The 19,631-nt window shown below is 45.4% G+C and overlaps 2 protein-coding genes across 2 annotated transcripts in view; one reads left to right on the plus strand and one right to left on the minus strand.

The window, feature by feature from the left end:
* LOC309564428 (uncharacterized protein) overlaps window positions 1-19,631 on the plus strand; it is a gene marked incomplete at its 3' end in the record, with an annotated part of 637,385 nt that overhangs the window by 71,156 nt on the left and 546,598 nt on the right.
* The window catches only part of LOC309563882 (uncharacterized protein), a 33,442-nt gene continuing 29,854 nt past the window's right edge, over window positions 16,044-19,631 (minus strand). The window contains 1 exon segment of the mRNA XM_082268518.1: window positions 16,044-17,309. Within this exon segment, the coding sequence (XP_082124644.1) occupies window positions 16,084-17,309 (1,226 nt within the window). The 3' untranslated portion in view covers window positions 16,044-16,083.

Consider the following 19,631-nt stretch of genomic DNA (forward strand, 5'->3'; position numbering starts at 1 on the left):
AGTGATTTCATCTGTCAAATTCATCAAAGGAACAATATTTTCCAGACCTGGCGTAGAGTCCAAAAAACTCAACATCCCTGTCCGATCAAGGTTCTTTCCTCCCAGGAGATCAGCATAGTATGACCTGACGACCTCCAGGATCCCTGACCTAGACTTCGTCAGAGAGCCCGTACTGTCCTTCAGGCCATTGGCCGTCTTAACTGCTACGCTCTGTTTACAATTCTGGTAAGGGTCAGGCGAATGGTATTTCCCATAGTCCCTTTCCTGAACCAAAGAGGCGTGCCGGTCATATTGATGGGTCCTCAGGAGGAGCTTCACCTCAGAGATCGCCCCAGAATCTCCTCCATTCGATACAAGGCGGTCAAGTTTCCTCCGCAAACGCTGGTAGGTGATATACTTATCTTGCTGTCTCTTTCTCCCTATGGCCTTGAAAAGCCTAACAGTCCGCTGTTTTATAAGCTCCCACCATTCTGACTTACTGTTGCAAAAGTCTAGGATAGTTACCTGTGCCTGAAAAAATTCCTCAAAGGATTGTCTTACTTCCTCGTCATCCAGGAGGGCCGAATTCAATCTCCAGATACCCCTCCCCCTAGGTGGCACGCCTGAGGCATTCAGAGTCAAATATAGAATACAGTGATCAGAAAACTCCACTGCCCGACAAACAGGTGCCGAAAAAGCAGAGTCCTCCTTTAAAAAAAACCTATCTATCCTACTCTGACTATTACCTCGCTGAAAAGTGAACCCCGTGCTGTCTGGGCAGCGCTTAATGTGCACATCTACCAGACCTGCTTCCCTAACCATTGCATTCAGGAAAAGGCTGTCATAGCCCAGCTTATCTCTGAAACCTCTCCTGTCTTTAGGCCTAGTAATGGTGTTGAAGTCACCTCCAAAGATAACCTGCTGAGCCGTAAAAAGAAAAGGCTTAATCTTTGTAAAGAGGCATTTCCTGTCCCATTTTGTCTGGGGACCATAGATGTTAATCAGGCGCAGGTCCTGCCCCCTCACAGAGACATCCAAAATCATGCATCTCCCAATCTCTACCTCAATTACCCGTCGGCATGTTACCATACCAGAAAAAAGGACCGCAACCCCGCTGTAAGGCTCGGCCGCAAGAGACCAAAAGGAGGGACCACGCTTCCACTCCTTCTTTGCCAGATGTATATCAGCCAGATTACTGAGATGGGTCTCTTGCAAAAACAAAATGTCAGCATCAAACTCGCTGAGCAAAAATAAGGCCATATGACGAGCACTCACTGATTTTAAGCTGGCAACATTAATGGTTGCCACTTTTAACGGAGTGGGAACTGCCATTAGGATAATTGAGGCAGCCGTTTCTTAGCCTGACTACTCTCTCTTCCTGGAGAACCAGTGCGCTTCAATGCACCCTGGGACTCATCATCCATAGAAGACGCCGTACTCAACGAGTCCCATTCATCGTCATCATCTGACAGGACCCCAAACTTATTTTTCAAGGGCAAAACCTTAGGACTTTGGGCAACTGAACACCTTTTTTTTTTTCTTTTGCCCTTCTTCCTTTTCTCCTCCAACCATTCCACATCATCCTTGGACAAACTGCAAATTACAGTCTCCCCACTCTTAGCCTCCCCTTCACCCCCACTCTCCCTTACCTTATCTGCCACCAGGCCAGCCTCTTCACCATTTTCCCCACTCCTCTGCATCCCCTGGTCCCCAATAGAAGCCCTGAAATGTCGAGGGGGTGGGACTGGCACTGCACTTGATGCCCCTGCATCAGCACCTCTTGCGGCCTCTGCAATTTTGGAGGACATAGACACAGAAGGATTGGACACATTCTCGGTAACTGATACATGCAAACGCACAGACTGGGGCACCACAGATTTGGAAGACACTGACACACTGGGAATTGGCACAGACTGGGAAATCACAGACTGGGAAGACACAGGCACACTAGGCAAACGCACAGACTGGGAAGACACAGGCACACTAGGCAAACGCACAGACTGGGAAGACACATGCACACTGGGCATTGGCACAGACTCAGAGGGAATCGCAGGCACCCTAGCTGCTGAGCTCTGAGCATCCTCCATGTCCAGGCGGAAGAACTCTCTCATGAGCTCAGGCTGGTTATGCATTGCCTCGGGACACTGGCTATAAGGATGCCCAACCGAATTGCACAAGTTGCACCTTATAATGTTGCAATCCTTTGCCAAATGCCCTAAATCCTGACACAGAGAGCATTTCATCACTGGACAGGAGGATGCAAAGTGCCCTTTATCCCCACATTTATTACACAGTTTTGGCTGGCCTGGATAAAAGATGGTCAGCCTGTCCCTTCCCAGGAAAGCTGAGGATGGCAGATGCTGGATGACATTATCAATAACCCTCAGTTTTAGCTGCACAGACCATCCCCCCGTCCATATTCCTCGGTCATCCATAATTTTGTGTAAGGGGCTCAGGATGTCTCCATATCTCCTCAGCCATACAGATAAATCCCCTTGTGGTATGGACTCATTGCGCACAAGAATCGTCACCATTTTAATAAGTGGCTGACGTGACACAACTTTGGGGATGAGCCCTCTCCAGTCCGGCAGGCTCCTACACACATGCTCATATTTCTCCCAAAATATGTCCAAAGACTCCGGACGGATAAAGGACAAATCATACTCATAGGAGCCGGTCGGACTGATCAGGGCGAAGATATCTTCGGGTCTAAACCCCATCTGCAGAATCTTATCAACCACAGCTCTCCTATATGGGGGAATACCTTCGCCTTCCCATCTGAGCTGAACCACATTCCTCCTTTTAAATAGTGAGGAAGATAAACCATTTCCATGCTCCCCCCTACCAGATCCTGTAGCAGCACCAGCATAGGTTTTCCTCCCAGACATACCAGTAATTACAGCATTGTCCTTAGACACAACCACACCTGCTGACAAGGAGCCTGAATCAACCCTTGCAGTCTTTGGAGCAGCAGAGACAAGACCCACCCCCTCCCCCTTCTCTAAGCACTCAGCTGCTTTCCTGGGTTCAATCACAGTTTTTTTTACTGCAGAATCCCCAACAGTTGTAGCACTACTGCTCCCAGCATCTCCTGCACCATTTTCAGGAACAACAGCTTTATCTGGGTCAGGAAAAGCCTTTGCAATGTCCGTGGTGCTCCTCTCTGCAGACACTTCAACCAAAAGCTCAAAGTTATTTTCAGTTTTCCCACCAATCGCATTTAAAGTTTTTTTAGCAGGTGCATCAGGTTGCACTGCATGCTGCACATTGTCTATGGGTGTGGGCTGACAGCCCATAGCACTACAACCCTCAGCAAGCACATTGTCATTAAAGTTCACATCACCACCTTGCACACACACTGTACCTGCTTGCTGTGTTGTTACCTCTGCAGTGTCATGGCTGATGGTGGGATCAAACTTCCTCCTGGTTGTTGCAGGCTTCATGGTGAATGTTCCTCTCTCCACAGGTCTCTCTTTCATAGGGCGAGGAACGGTATCCATATCCTCATCTGAGGAATCCGCAGAAAAATGTAACTTTCTTCCATCCAGAGGGGTTTCCAGCTCAGCGATGAACTCCAACATGCCAGTACCCCCCTCAACCTCCTGCTCAGATGTTCCACATTGCTGCTGCAGAGGGAGGGAGACAGAGGCCTCCGCCATTGGGGGCTCAGCAGATGTCTGAGGTGTTGAAGAGCTGGGCTCATCCTCCGGGCCCACTTTCTCACTCTCTGCTGACTCTGTCGGTACCTGCATCTCTTCACTGGCTGGGTCACTCTCCATGCTGGAAACGGTTCCTCTCCTCATACGGCTGAAACGTTCCTCATTCCTGTATTTTTCCTTAAAAGCTCCGCTACTTTCCTTCAGAGAGCTCACCAACTCTTTCTGCTTCCTCAAAGCTTGCTCCAAGTCCTTTAATTCAGGCCTCAGAGCCGGTCTCTTCTTACTGTACAGTTTGGCACAATACAACTTTTTCTTTTTAAATTCAGTTTTTAAAGCTGCCAATTTCTCCTCCTCTTTCTCAATCCTTGTCAGCTTGTCCACAATCCTCCGTCTAAAGGTAGATAGGGATTCACCCCTCCTTGGGCCGAGCTCCATGTCTTCCATAGGCTGAGGCCTAGTCTCAGGCCTATCCAGGGGGCCCCCGCCGGGGTCCTCCCCAGGATCCAGCATCCCTCCTGGGGCAGAGAAACAACTCTAGCCCCTGGCTTCTGGAAGCACACGAGCTAAGGAATCAGCAACCTCACACCTCGCTGTCAGGGAGTGGAATGGCAGTTTCCCACCATCCCTGTGCTGAGTTCCGGATCCTGTACACCTGTTGTGCCCTTTATGAGAGGTTAGGTCCTGGATCTTTACACCTGCCATGCCCATTATGAGGGGTTCCCACCATCCCTTTGCTGAGTTCCTAGGTCTGTACCCATGCTGTGCCCATTATGAGGGGCTCACACCATCCCTGTGCTGAGTTCCCGGGTCTGTACACCTGCTGTGCCCATTATGAGGGGTTCCCCCCATCCCTGTGCTGAGTTCCGGATCCTGTACACCTGCTGTGCCTATTATGAGGGGTTAATTTTGTTTATTGAAAAATCTTACAAACAACAACTTATATACAATAAAACCATAATAAATAAATTATAAATAACATATTTACAAAATAATTGAATATAACTATACAAAACAAGAACATAATAAATAAACCAAACTGCACACAGCATAAACCCTACGAGAGAGCCAGACTAAGGAACTTCACCAGGCATGGAGCCTTTAATCAAAAATTATATTTTATGACTGATTTTCAGCTGATAACATTATTGGTTGCCACTTTTAACGGATAATTGAGGCAGCCGTTTCTTAGCCTGACTACTCTCTCCCCCTGGAGAACCAGTGCGCTTCAATGCACCCTGCGACTCATCATCCATGGAAGATTCTGTACTCAACAAGTCCCATTCATCATCATCATCTGACAGGACCCCAAACTTATTTGTCAAAGGCAAAACCTCAGGACTGTGGGTAACTGAACACTTTTTTTTCCTTCTTTTGCCCTTCTTTCTTTTCTCCTCCAACCATTCCACATCCCCCTTGGACAAATTGGAAATAACAGTTTCCCCACTCTCACCCTCCCCTTCACCCCCACTCTCCCTTACCTTATCTGCCACCAGGCCAGCCTCTTCACCATTCTCCCCACTCCTCTGCACCCCATGGTCCCTAATAGAAGCCCTGCAATGTCTAGGGGAGGGGACTGGCACTGTACTTGATGCCCCTGCCTCAGCACCTCTTGCCGCCTCTGCAATTTTGGAAGACATAGACACAGAAGGATTGGACACATTCTTAGTAACCGATACCTTACATACAGACTGGGAAGACACTGACACACTAGGCAAATGCACAGACTGGGGCACCACAGACTGAGAAGACACTGACACACTGGGAATCGGCACAGACTGGGGCACCACAGACTGAGAAGACACTGACACACTGGGTATTGGTACAGACTGGGGCACCACAGACTGGGAAGACACTGACACACTGGGTATTGGTACAGTCTCGGAGGGAATCGCAGGCACCCTAGCTGCTGAGCTCTGAGCATCCTCCATGTCCAGACGGAAAAACTCTCTCATGAGCTCAGGCTGGTTGTGTACTGCCTCAGGACACTGGCTATAAGGATGCCCAACTGCATTGCACAAGTTGCACCTTATAATATTGCAATCTTTTGCCAAATGCCCTAAATCCTGACACAGAGAGCATTTCATTACTGGACAGGAGGATGCAAAGTGCCCTTTATCCCCACACTTATTGCACAGCTTTGGCTGGCCTGGATAGAATATGGTCAGTCTGTCCCTCCCCAGGAAAGCTGAGGATGGCAGATGCTGGATGACATTATCAATAACCCTCAGTTTTAGCTGCACAGACCATCCCCCCGTCCATATTCCTCGATCATCCATAATTTTGTGTAAGGGGCTCAGGATGTCTCCATATCTCCTCAGCCATACAGATAAATCCCCTTGCGGTATGGACTCATTGCGCACAAGAATTGTCACTATTTTAATAAGTGGCTGACGTGACACAACTTTGGGGATGAGCCCTTTCCAGTCCGGCAGGCTCCTACACACATGTTCATATTTCTCCCAAAATATGTCCAAAGACTCCGGACGGACAAAGGACAAATCATACTCATAGGAGCCGGTCGGACTGATCAGGGCAAAGATATCTGCAGGTTTAAAGCCCATCTGCAGAATCTTATCAACCACAGCTCTCCTATATGGTGGAATTCCTTCGCCTTCCCATCTGAGCTGTACCACATTCCTCCTTTTAAATAATGAGGAAAATAAAACATTTCCATGCTCCTTCCCTGCTTGCACCCCCCTCCCAAACCCTTCAGCAGCACCAGCATAGGTTTTCCTCCCAGAAACATCAGCAATTACAGCATTGTCTTTAGACACAACCACACCTGATGACAAGGAGCCTGAATCAACCCTTGCAGTCTTTGGAGCAGCAGAGACAAGACCCACCCCCTCCCCCTTCCCCTTCTCTGAGCACTCAGCTGCTTTCCTGGGTTCAATCACAGCCTTGTCTACTGCAGACTCCAAAAAAGTTATAGTACTACTGCTCCCAGCATCTCCTCCACCATGCTCAGGAACAGCCACTGTATTTGGTCCAGGCAAAGCCTCTGCAATGTCCGTGGTGCTCCTCTCTGCAGACTCTTCAACCAGAAACACACAGTTTTTTCCAATTTTCTCACCACTTGCATTTAAAAGTGGAATTTTTTCAGCAGGTGTATCAGGTTGCACTGCATGCTGCACATTGTCTATGGGTGTGGGCTGACAGCCCATAGCACTACAACCCTCAGCAAGCACATTGTCATTAAAGTTCACATCACCACCTTGCACACACACTGTACCTGCTTGCTGTGTTACCTCTGCAGTGTCATGGCTGATGGTGGGATCAAACTTCCTCCTGGTTGTTGCAGGCTTTATGGTAAATTTTCCTCTCTCCACAGGTCTCTCTTTCATAGGGCGAGGAACGGTATCCATCTCCTCATCTGGGGAATCTGCAGAAAAATGGAACTTTCTTCCATCCAGAGGGGATTCCAGCTCAGCGACGAACTCCAACATGCCAGTACCCCTCTCAACCTCCTGCTCAGATGTTCCACATTGCTGCTGCAGAGGGAGGGAGACAGAGGCCTCTGCCATTGAGGGCTCAGCAGATGTGTGAGGTGTCGAAGAGCTGGGCTCATCCTCCGGGCCCACTTTCTCACTCTCTGCTGACTCTGTCGGTACCTGAATCTCCTCACTGACTGGGTCACTCTCCATGCTGGAAACGGCTCCTCTCCTCATACGGATGAAACGTTCCTCATTCCTGTATTTCTCCTGAAGTGCTTCACAGCTTTCCTTCAGAGAGCTCACCAACTCTTTCTGCTTCCTCAAAGCTTGCTCCAAGTCCTTCAATTCCGGCCTCAGAGCCGGTCTCTTCTTACTGTACAGTTTGGCACAATACAACTTTTTCTTTTTAAATTCTACTTTCAAAGTTGCCAATTTCTCCTCCTCTTTCTCAATCCGCCTCAGCTTTTCAACAGTCCTCCGTCTAAAGGTAGGCAGGGATTCACCCCTCCTTGGGCCGAGCTCCATGTCTTCCATAGTCTCAGGCCTATCCAGGGGGCCCCCGCCAGGGTCCTCCCCAGGATCCAGCATCCTTCCTGGGGCAGAGAAGCAACTCTAGCCCCTGGCTTCTGGAAGCACACGAGCTAAGGAACCAGCAACCTCACACCTCGCTGTCAGGGAGTGGAATGGCAGTTTCCCACCATCCCTGTGCTGAGTTCCCGGGTCTGTACACCTGCTGTGTGCATTATGAGGGGTTCCCATCATCCCTGTGCTGAGTTCCCGGGTCTGTACACCTGCTGTGCCCATTATGAGGGGTTCCCACCACCCCTGTGCTGAGTTCCCGGGTCTGTACACCTGCTGTGTGCATTATGAGGGGTTCCCACCATCCCTGTGCTGAGTTCCCGGGTCTGTACACCTGCTGTGCCCATTATGAGGGGATCCCACCATCCCTGTGCTGAGTTCCCGGGTCTGTACACCTGCTGTGCCCATTATGAGGGGTTCTCACCATCCCTGTGCTGAGTTCCTGGGTCTGTACACCTGCTGTGCCCATTATGAGAGTTCCCACCATCCCTGTGCTGAGTTCCCGGGTCTGTACACCTGCTGAGCCCATTATGAGAGTTCCCACCATCCCTGTGCTGAGTTCCCGGGTCTGTACCCCTGCTGAGCCTATTATGAGAGTTCCCACCATCCCTGTGCTGAGTTCCCAGGTCTGTACACCTGCTGTGTCCATTATGAGGGGTTATGAGAACATAATAAATAAACCAAATTGCGCACAGCATAAACCCTACGAGAGAGCCAGACTAGGGAACATCCCCGTCACCATGCATGTAGCCTTTTATCAAAAATATATTTTATCTGAAAATCTAGGGGAGTGAAGCAAGGACAGAAAGAAAAGCCGCACACCCCGAGATCAACAGGCAGCAACTACAGAGTCCTGATATTCCTCCACGTCTTTATCCAGGCCTCCTGCTGCCACCTGTCTTTCTCAAGACTCTGAATCTTCCCAACCTCGGCCAAAATGTCCTGCACTACCACCTCGACAGGGAGGATTTTGCTCCGTAAGGATACCTGGCACCGTGCACTCCACGTGAAAAAACGAACTACTAGACTAACTAAAAAAAAGTGTTTCCAAATCATAATCCTGGCAAGTCTGGAATGCCTCATACACCCACTCTGCATAACTCATATGGGGGAGGAAGGGTACACTCAGAGCCCTTCCTACCCTCTTGTACACCTCTATATTAAAAGGGCACTGAAGCAGAAAATAATCCATGGACTCCACGACTCCTCCACACTCTACTCTCGGGCAGCCCCGATCACTCATAGAAAGTAACTTCAGGTTGCCCTTCACATATAGTTTTCCATGGAAAGCGAGCCAAGCCTGATCCCTAAACTTCATCGGGATTCTCTCCAAATTAATCAATCGCAAACCCTCCCCCAAAACCAGGCTTGGGCAATCCCTTAAGACCAGTGGTTCACAAAAAAAAAGAGCTCATGATTCGCTTTTCACCTCCCCTGCCGTTACTTGCCAATGTCGAAGTATTTTCAAACACGGGGCAACATAAACCGGGAGCTTATAATGCTTGACCCTCAGGCTGTTCACTGGCCCACCATTTTCCCAGTTTCGCAGGAAGGGCCTAAACCAGGACTGGAAAATACCCACCCACCTTGGTGGTCTCTCTGCCAACATGTTACCCAGGTTGTACTTTACAAACATCAGAGAGAAAATGGTTCTATATTTAGGGTGTATCTGGTCTATAAACCAGAGGCTCTGGATAACCAGTTGGATAAATGGATCTATATTTAGGACATAGCCGGTCTATAAACCAGAGGCTCTGGATGGACAGTTGGATAAATGGTTCTATATTTAGGATGTATCCGGTCTATAAACCAGAGGCTCTGGATGGACAGTTGGATAAATGGTTCTATATTTAGGACATATCCGGTCTATAAACCAGAGGCTCTGGATGGACAGTTGGATAAATGGTTCTATATTTAGGATGTATCCGGTCTATAAACCAGAGGCTCTGGATGAACAGTTGGATAAATGGTTCTATATTTAGGATGTATCCGGTCTATAAACCAGAGGCTCTGGATGGACCGTTGGATAAATGGTTCTATATTTAGGATGTATCCGGTCTATAAACCAGAGTCTCTGGATGGACAGTTGAATAAATGGCTCTAGATTTAGGATGTATTTGGCCTATAAACCAGAGGCTCTGGCTGGATAGTTGTGACCTCCCAGAATCCAGAAGGTAGATGAGCTTCATGGTGGAGATTCCACAATGCAGACATGAGTCACATCAGTGCATATGCTACAAGCCGCACTAGAACCAACTGGAAGCACCGCAAACTGCTCTCTCTATGACTTGAATCAGACATGTTGCAATCACACGGCTTTAGAACAGCATAACTAAAAGGTACGAGACAAGGCCTTAGGAACTCACAACGCCCAATCACTCAAAGCAGATGTCGGGGTAAGACGGCTGGAGATACAACGTCACTATAGCAGGTCAATTATTGCTGCAATGGACAGCGATGTGGTGACTTCTCCCAAATTCTCCCACCACCCAAGTGCACAGCAGGCTGAAATAGAAGCATGGATGGTCATGTGACCTTTTTTTCGCTCAAGTTTTAAAGAAAAAATGTTCAGATAAATGTTATAAATTCAGACAGAGACTGGAGTTTAGCAATTTTTTTTATTTATTTACTACAGCTATTTATGTATCACTGACAATTTACGCAGAACTTTACATAGGTTATACATTCATATCAGTCCTTGCCCTCATGGAGCTTACAGTCTACCACTACCAAAACCATTGTGGTGCCCCAAAGGGTTGCCTAAAGGCAAAAGAAAAATGGAGGAGCCCAATGTCCTTTAGAACAGGAGTGGTGAACTGACAGGGTTTCCATTATCTGGGAGAACTCCCAGATAGCTTAGTTTGGATTGTTGTAGAGCTAAAATGCACAATCACAGCAACAATGAAGAGAAAGATCACATGACACTGACATACTCTGTAAGCCATCGATGGGGATGACCTCCATATCACAGATGAAGATAATGTTTGAGATTTTGGAGCCTTCTATTGACCACAAGGAGGAGAACCAAGATGGCGGGGATGGGAATATCCTATGTGGTATTTGTAGTGCTAATAATTGAAATTTGGAGCCTATCACTGGCGATGAGGAGGAGAACCAAGATGGCGGTGATGGGAATATCCTATGTGGTAATTGTTTTGCCAATAATTGAAATTTGGAGCCTATCACTGGCCAAGAGGAGGAGAACCAAGATGGCGGTGATGGGAATATCCTATGTGGTATTTGTTGTGCCAATAATTTAAATTTGGAGCCTATCACTGGCCAAGAGGAGGAGAACCAAGATGGCGGTCATGGGAATATCCTATGTGGTATTTGTTGTGCCAATAATTTAAATTTGGAGCCTATCACTGGCCATGAGGAGGAGAACCAAGATGGCGGTCATGGGAATATCCTATGTGGTATTTGTTGTGCCAATAATTGAAATTTGAAGCCTATCACTGGCGATGAGGAGGAGAACCAAGATGGCGGTGATGGGAATATCCTATGTGGTATTTGTCGTGCCAAAAATTGAAATTTGGAGCCTATCACTGGCCAAGAGGAGGAGAACCAAGATGGCGGTTATAGGAATATCCTATGTGGAATTTTTACTGGCAATGATTGAACTTTTGAGCCCATCACTGGCCATGAGGAGGAGAACCAGGATGGCTGCGATGGGAATATATTGTGTTTGTAGTAGTTTCACGTATTCTTAGAGTTAGTGAGACTCTAACTCAATGTTAAAACATCAATGGATAACCCTCTATGAGCTGAGCATGATGGCCTCCTTATCACTAATGAAGATAATGATTAAAATTATGGATCCTATCACTGACCAAGGGGAGAACCAAGATGGCAGCGATGGGAATATCTTATGTAATATTTGTAGTGGTTCCATGAATTCATAGAATTAGTGAGACTATCTGATAAAAACAGCAATGGATGACCCTCTACCAGCTGAGCATGATGACCTCCATATCACTAACAAATTTAATGATTGAAATTTTGAAGCCTATCACTGGCCATGAGGAGAACCAAGATGACAGTGGTGAGAAAATCCTATGTGGTATTTGTAGTGACAATGAATAAAATTTGGAGCCCATCACTGGCCATGAGGAGAACCAAGATGGCAGCAATGGGAATATCATGTGTTTGTAGTGGTTTCATGTATTCTTAGAATTAGTGAGGCTCTCTGTCTCAGTATTAAAACATTAATGGATGACCATCTGAGCTGAGCATAATGACCCCTGCATCACTGATGAAGATAATGTTTGAAATTATGGATCCTACCGATGACCATGAGGAGGAGTAGCAAGATGGTGGTTATGGGAATATCCTTTGTGGTATCTGTAGTGGCTCCACATATCCTCAGAAAACGTGAGACTCTCTGTCTCAGTATTAAAACACCAATGAATGACCCTCTATGAGCTGAGCATGATGACCTCCATAGCGCTGATGAACATAATGATTGAAATTTTGAAGCCTATCACTGACTATGAGGAGGAGATCAAAGATGGCGGTCATGGGAATATCCTATGCGGTATTTGTAGTGGCTCCACATATGTTCTGAAAACGTGAGGAGAACCAAGATGGCAGCAATGGGAATATTGCGTGTTTGTAGTGGTTTCATGCATTCTTAGAATTAGTGAGACTCTCTGTCTCAGTATTAAAACACTAATGGATGACCCTCTATGAACTGAGCATGATGACCCCCATAGCACCGATGAAGACAATGATTGAAATTATGGATCATATAATTAACCATGAGGAGGAGAACCAAGATGGTGGTTATGAGAATATCCTTTGTAGTATCTGTAGTGGCTCCACACATACTCAGAAAACGTGAGAATCTCTGTCTTAGGATTAAAACACCAATGAATGACCCTCTATGAGCTGAGCATGATGACCCCCTGACCGCTGATGAAGATAATGATTGAAAGTTTGGAGCCTATCACTGACCATGAGGGGAAGAACCAAGATGGTGGTTATGGGAATATCCTTTGTGGTATTTGTAGTGGCTCTCCACATATCCTCAGAAAACTTGAGGAGAACCAAGATGGCAGCAATGGGAATATCTTGTGTTTGTAGTGGTTTCATGTATTCCTAGAATTAGTGATACTCTCATCTAAGTATTAAAACACTAATGGATGACCCTCTATGAACTAAGCATGATGACCTCTGTAGCACCGATGAAGACAATGATTGAAATTATGGATCATATAATTGACCATGAGGAGGAGAGCCAAGATGGTGGTGTTGGGAATATCCTTTGTGGTATTTGTAGTGGCTCTCCACATATCCTCAGAAAACGTGAGGAGAACCAAGATGGAAGCAATGGGAATATCTTGTGTTGGTAGTGGTTTCATGTATTCGTAGAATTGTGAGACTCTTGTCTCAGTATTAAAGCATCAATGGATGACCCTCTATGAGCTGAACATGATGGCCTCCATATCACTAATGAAGATAATGACTAAAATTATGGATCCTATCACTGATCAGGGGGAAAACCTAGATGGCAGTTATTGGAATATCTATGTAATGCTTGTAGTGGTACCATGTATTCAAAGAATTAGTGAGACGGAATCTGTCTCAGTATTAAAACACCAATGGACGACCCTCTATGAACTGAGCATGATGACCTCCATAGCGCCGATGAAGACAATGATTGAAATTATGGATCATATAATTGACCATGAGGAGGAGAGCCAAGATGGTGGTGTTGGGAATATCCTTTGTGGTATTTGTAGTGGCTCTCCACATATCCTCAGAAAACATGAGGAGAACCAAGATGGAAGCAATGGGAATATCTTGTGTTGGTAGTGGTTTCATGTATTCGTAAAATTAGTGAGACTCTTGTCTCAGTATTAATGCATCAATGGATGACCCTCTATGAGCTGAACATGATGACCTCCAAATAGCTAATGAAGATAATGACTAAAATTATGGATCCTATCACTGATCAGGGGGAAAACCTAGATGGCAGTGATGGGAATATCTATGTAATGCTTGTAGTGGTACCATGTATTCAGGGAATTAGTGAGACGGGATCTGTCTCAGTATTAAAACACCAATGGACGACCCTCTATGAACTGAGCATGATGACCTCCATATCACTGACAAAGTTAGTGATTGAAATTTTGGAGCCTATTACTGGCCATCAGGAGGAGAACCAAGATGGCAGTGATGAGAAAATACTATGTGGTATTTGTAGTGACAATGATTACAATTTGGAGCCCATCACTGGCCATGAGGAGGAGAACCAAGATGGCAGCAATGGGAATATCTTGTGTTTGTAGGGGTTTCATGTATTCTTAGAATCAGTGAGACTCTGTCTCAGTATTAAAACACTAATGGATGACCCTCTATGAGCTTAGCAGGATGACCCTGTATCACTGATGAAGGTTATGCTTGAAATTATGGATTCTACTATTGACCATGAGGAGGAGAACCGAGATGGTGGTTATGGGAATATCCTTTGTGGTATCTGTAGTGGCTCCACATATCCTCAGAAAATGTGAGACTCTCTGTCTTAGTATTAAAACACCAATGGATGACCCTCTATGAGCTGAGCATGATGACTGCCATATCACTGATGAAGATAATGGTTTAAATTATGGATCCTATCACTGACCAAGGGGAGAACCAAGATGAGAGTGATGGGAATATCCTATGTGGTGCTTGTAGGGTTTCCATGTATTCAAAGAAGTAGTGAGACTCTCTGTCTCAGTCTTAAAACCCTAATAGATGACCCTCTGTGAACTGAGCATGATGACCTCCATATCCACTGCAAGTACCGGCTCGGCTCATCTCGGCCCTGCTTGGCCCGGTTTGCTTTTCCACTGCTGGTACCGCATGGTACGGTGTTGGAACGGTTCGGTACGGTACGGTATGGTTTGCTTTTCCACTAAAGTAGTACTAAAGTTAAGTGGGTGGGATAACAACGGGGTGGGTGGGATTCTCTGAGCAATCAGTGGCTAGTAGTGACTGCATGCAAAGGATTGTGGGATATGGTACCAGGTATGGTACCTCTTGGAACCACAATCGAGGTGGTACTGTTTTTGAGAGCCGTACCATTCGGTTCCATGCAGTGGAAAAGCGCCGCCGTACTGTACCGTACCGAACCGTTCCTAAACCATACCATGCGGTACCAGCAGTGGAAAAGCACAAAAGCGAGCCGAACCGTTCGGTTCTATGCAGTGGAAAAGCGCCAATAATGTTCGAAATTTTGGAGCCTATCGCTAAACATGAGGAGGAGAACCAAGATGGCACTGATGGGAATATCCTAAGCGGCTCCACGTATCCTCAGAATTGGTGAGACTCCTGTAATCAAACTCCAAAGGAGTGAACTGAGCACATTCCAATCACCAATCTTCTAAGAATTATGACCTTTTGTATAAAAACGGGACTCTGAACAGAGCATTGCAAAAGCGTAGAGCGTTCTTTTTTTATACTACAAAATCAGAGTAATGGTTACCACACGATATCACGAAGCTTGAATCTAAATCAGATCTTGTAAAGCTGAAGTAAAAAATATATCACAGTTATTAACAATTATACATTGGCACTAGCCAATCACAACCTATACAAAGAGTTGTCTATGTACCCTTTGCAGTTGAAGCTGTTATAGCTGCAAAGGTTGGGCCAACCCAATATTGAACCCTACGGAGTAAGACTGGGATGCCATTGAAGTTCATGTGCGGGTAAAGGCAGGCGTCCCAATACTTTTGACAATATAGTGTATATTTTTATTTCCGCCATTGGCCTGTTTATCCAGCAAAACGGTTTCCATTACGCACATACACCAATTATTTAGGAGAAAAACTGATTTCTTTTGGTAATATTGTCTTGCAAAAATGAAATGCATTCCACAGGCAAATGATGTAACAAAACTAAAAATAAAATACTTTTTTTTTTCTTTGATTAAAAAAAAAAAAAAAAGTTGAAGTCAATAAAAAGCAAAAAAAAAAAAAATATATAATAAAGTATCAAATGTATTTTATAATTTGCCCCCTCTAAAATGACAAATAAAATGATGATTATAGTACAAGAGAATTGCAGTTATATAAAAATAAATAAAATTACCTTTTAATTATGTGGTTTTTTTTTTTTGTTTTGTTTTTCTTTTAATGCAACACTAATAAAAATGAATAAAACTGAAAAAAAAAATTAAATATTAATGTTAAAAAAAAAATCTGGAAAAAAATAGTTAAGAGGAAAAGGGGAAGAAGGAGTTAATTTGGGCTGATTAGGGGTAAGATATAGTGGGGTTTAATAAAAAAAAATTTTATATAAAAAAAAAGATGTTGGATGGTTTTCTTTACATAGCAAATTCCAGCTGTCATTTTGACAGCCGGGAATTACCCACAATTGATGTCAAATTAAGATTCCATTTATAAATTAAAACACTTCCCACACACTGTGCATGAAAACCCGTCCTCCTAATTGTGAAGTCTCTGGTGTTTAACAAGTTGTCTTTTCTCTAAAAAACATTTCCCGCACTCTGAACATGAATAAGGACGCTCGCCCGTGTGAATTCTCTGGTGTTTAACAAGGCTAACTTTGTGAATGAAACTTTTCCCGCACTCCGAACATGAATGAGAACGCTCACCCGTGTGGCTTTTCTGGTGTGTAAGAAGTGTCTTTTTCAGAATGAAACATTTCCCGCACAAAGAACATGAAAAAGGACGCTCACCCGTGTGACTTTTCTGGTGATTAAGAAGGTCTCCTTTCGTTGTGAAAGAATTGCCGCACTCTGAACACGAAAAAGGTCGCTCGCCCGTGTGAATTCTCTGGTGTGTAAGAAGTGTCTTTTTCAGAATGAAACATTTCCCGCACACCGAACATGAAAAAGGGCGCTCGCCCGTGTGACTCCTCTGGTGATTGAGAAGGTCTCCTTTCGCGGTGAATGAATTCCCGCACTCTGAACATGAAAAAGGACGTTCGCCCGTGTGGATTCTCTGGTGTTTAACAAGGTTACCTCTTTGACTAAAACACTTCCCGCACTCTGAACACGAATAAGGACGCTCACCGGTATGAATTCTCTGGTGGAGAAGAAGTTTTACTTTATCGGTGAAGCGTTTCACACACTCTGAACATGAATAGGGGCGCTCGCCGGTGTGATTTCTCTCGTGCCTGTGAAGCGATTGTTTCTCGGTGAAACATTTTCCGCACTCTGAACACGAGAAAGGGCGTTCGCCCATGTGACGTTTCTCGTGTCGGAGAAGGTATATTTTCTCGGTGAAACATTTCCCGCACTCGGAGCATGAGAAAGGACGCTCGCTTGTGTGACTTCTCTGGTGTACAAGAAGGTCTTTGTTTTCGTTGAAAGATTTCCCGCACACTAAACAGGAGAATAAACTCTCTCTGGTGTGAAGTCCTTCATGACCTAAAGAAGGTTCCTTGGAAATATATGGATCAGTTGATCTAACCACACACTGAGAATTTGGTTGTATTTCTGGAGTAACAGTATGAGATTGTTCAGAAGATTCCTCGGGATTAGAGGGATCCATCAATCTATCCAAATGATGAGGTCCTCGATGTATCTTATCAGCAATGAGATTTACGTCTGGAGAATGTTGTATAATTCCAATATCCTTTGCATTATAATCTGGAGATAAAATAAAATGTCCTTCAGAGATATTCCTATTACGAGTGTAGTGGCCATCTGTTGGAAAGCAACAAACACGTTAGAGGTATTTTTCACGCCTTACCTTCAGAAGTCTTCTATGATGGTACAACACTCAACAATTTCACAGAGATCACCAAACTATGAATACAAACCATAGAAATGGAGATGGACCTTTCATATGGTGTACAGTATCTCCTCCTCATTTGTTGGGAACATGACGTTATATTGAGGAATGGAGATGGACCTTTCATATGGTGTACAGTATCTCCTCCTCATTTGTTGGGAACATGACGTTATATTGAGGAATGGAGATGGACCTTCCATATGGTGTACAGTATCTCCTCATTCGTTGGGAACATGACTTTATATTGAGGAATGGAGATGGACCTTTCATATGGTGTACAGTATCTCCTCCTCATTTGTTGGGAACATGACGTTATATTGAGGAATGGAGATGGACCTTTCATATGGTGTACAGTATCTCCTCCTCATTTGTTGGGAACATGACATTATATTGAGGAATGGAGATGGACCTTTCATATGGTGTACAGTATCTCCTCCTCATTTGTTGGGAACAAGACGTTATATTGAGGAATGGAGAAGGACCTTTCATATGGTGTACAGTATCTCCTCCTCATTTGTTGGGAACAAGACGTTATATTGAGGAATGGAGAAGGACCTTTCATATGGCGTACAGTACCTCCTCCTCATTTGTTGGGAACATGACGTTATATTGAGGAATGGAGATGGACCTTTCATATGGTGTACAGTATCTCCTCCTCATTTGTCGGGAACATGACATTATATTGAGGAATGGAGATGGACCTTTCATATGGTGTACAGCGGCCGTCACTAAATGGCGGCCCGCGGTCCATTGGCGGCCCGCACGATGCTTCCGCCCGGACCGCGAGGCTGCCTCCTGTTATCAGTCACTGGTTTGCTGGGACCGCGGGTGTCCCAGCAACCAGTGACGTGCTGTGTGTGCTCCACGCCCCCTCCTTACACCGGCTCACTCCCAGCCGGTGTCCTGCCAGGCCGCGAGTAGGGGCGTGACGTCACGTGCGCGCCCCGCCCCCTGCTCCTTACTGCGGCTTCCATTCAGCCGGGCAGCGAGTTGGGGCGTAACATTATGTGCGCGCCCCGCCCCCTGCTGCTCGTGGCTCCTGGCTCGACTACTGGCTTCAGGTATGTGGAGCACAAGGGGAAAAAGCAATGTGGTCCCCAATTTTAAAGCTGCACTTAAAGCTGATGAGAGGTTTTTAAAGTGATGGGCATATTTTGTAGTGTTCATTGGAGTGCCCCATAAAAAAAAAATGTGCCCATCAGAGTGCCCCCTAACATAAAATGTGCCCATCAGTGTGCCCCTTATTTTACGCTGATGGGCATTTTTTATGTTAAGGGGCACTCTAATGGGCATATTTTATGTTAAGGGTCACACTGATGGGCATATTTTATGTTAAGGGGCACTCTAATGGGCATATTTTATGTTAAGAGCAACGCTGATTTACATGTTTTGTTTTGACCATCAGAGTGCCCCCTAACATAAAATGTGCCCATCAGCGTGCCCCTTATTTTATGTTAAGCGTCACGCTGATGGGCAAATTTTATGCTAAGGGGCACGCTGATGGGCACATTTTATGTTAGGGGGCACATTTTACACATTTTATGTTAGGGTGCACTCTAATGGGCATATTTTATATTAAGAGCAACGCTGATGGACACGTTTTGTTTTGCCCATCAGAGTGCCCCTTAACATAAAATGTGCCCATCAGAGTGCCCCTTATTTTATGTTAAGGGTCACGCTGATGGACACATTTTATGTTAAGGGGCACGCTGATGGACACATTTTATGTTAAGGAGCACTCTAATGGGCATATTTTATGTTAAGAGCATGGACAAGTTTTGTTTTGCCCATCTTTCTGAGTCAAAGCACAGACTTCAGATTCGGACCTCGGCCCAAAGAAAATTTTGGCGACCGGACCTCCTTGAATTTTAATTCATTACCCCTGGTGTACAGTATCTCCTCCTCATTTGTTGGAACATGACGTTATATTGAGGAATGGAGATGGACCTTTCATATGGTGTACAGTATCTCCTCCTCATTTGTTGGGAACATGATGTTATATTGAGGAATGGAGATGGACCTTTCATATGATGTACAGTATCTCCTCCTCATTTGTTGGGAACATGACGTTATATTGAGGAATGGAGATGAACCTTTCATATGGTGTACAGTATCTCCACCTCATTTGTTGGGAACATGACGTTATATTGAGGAACGGAGATGGACCTTTCATATGGTGTACAGTATCTCCTCCTCATTTGTTGGGAACATGAAGTTATATTGAGGAATGGAGA

This window comes from Pelophylax lessonae (assembly GCF_965119305.1).
Source record: "Pelophylax lessonae genome assembly, chromosome: 9".
NCBI lineage: Eukaryota > Metazoa > Chordata > Amphibia > Anura > Ranidae > Pelophylax > Pelophylax lessonae.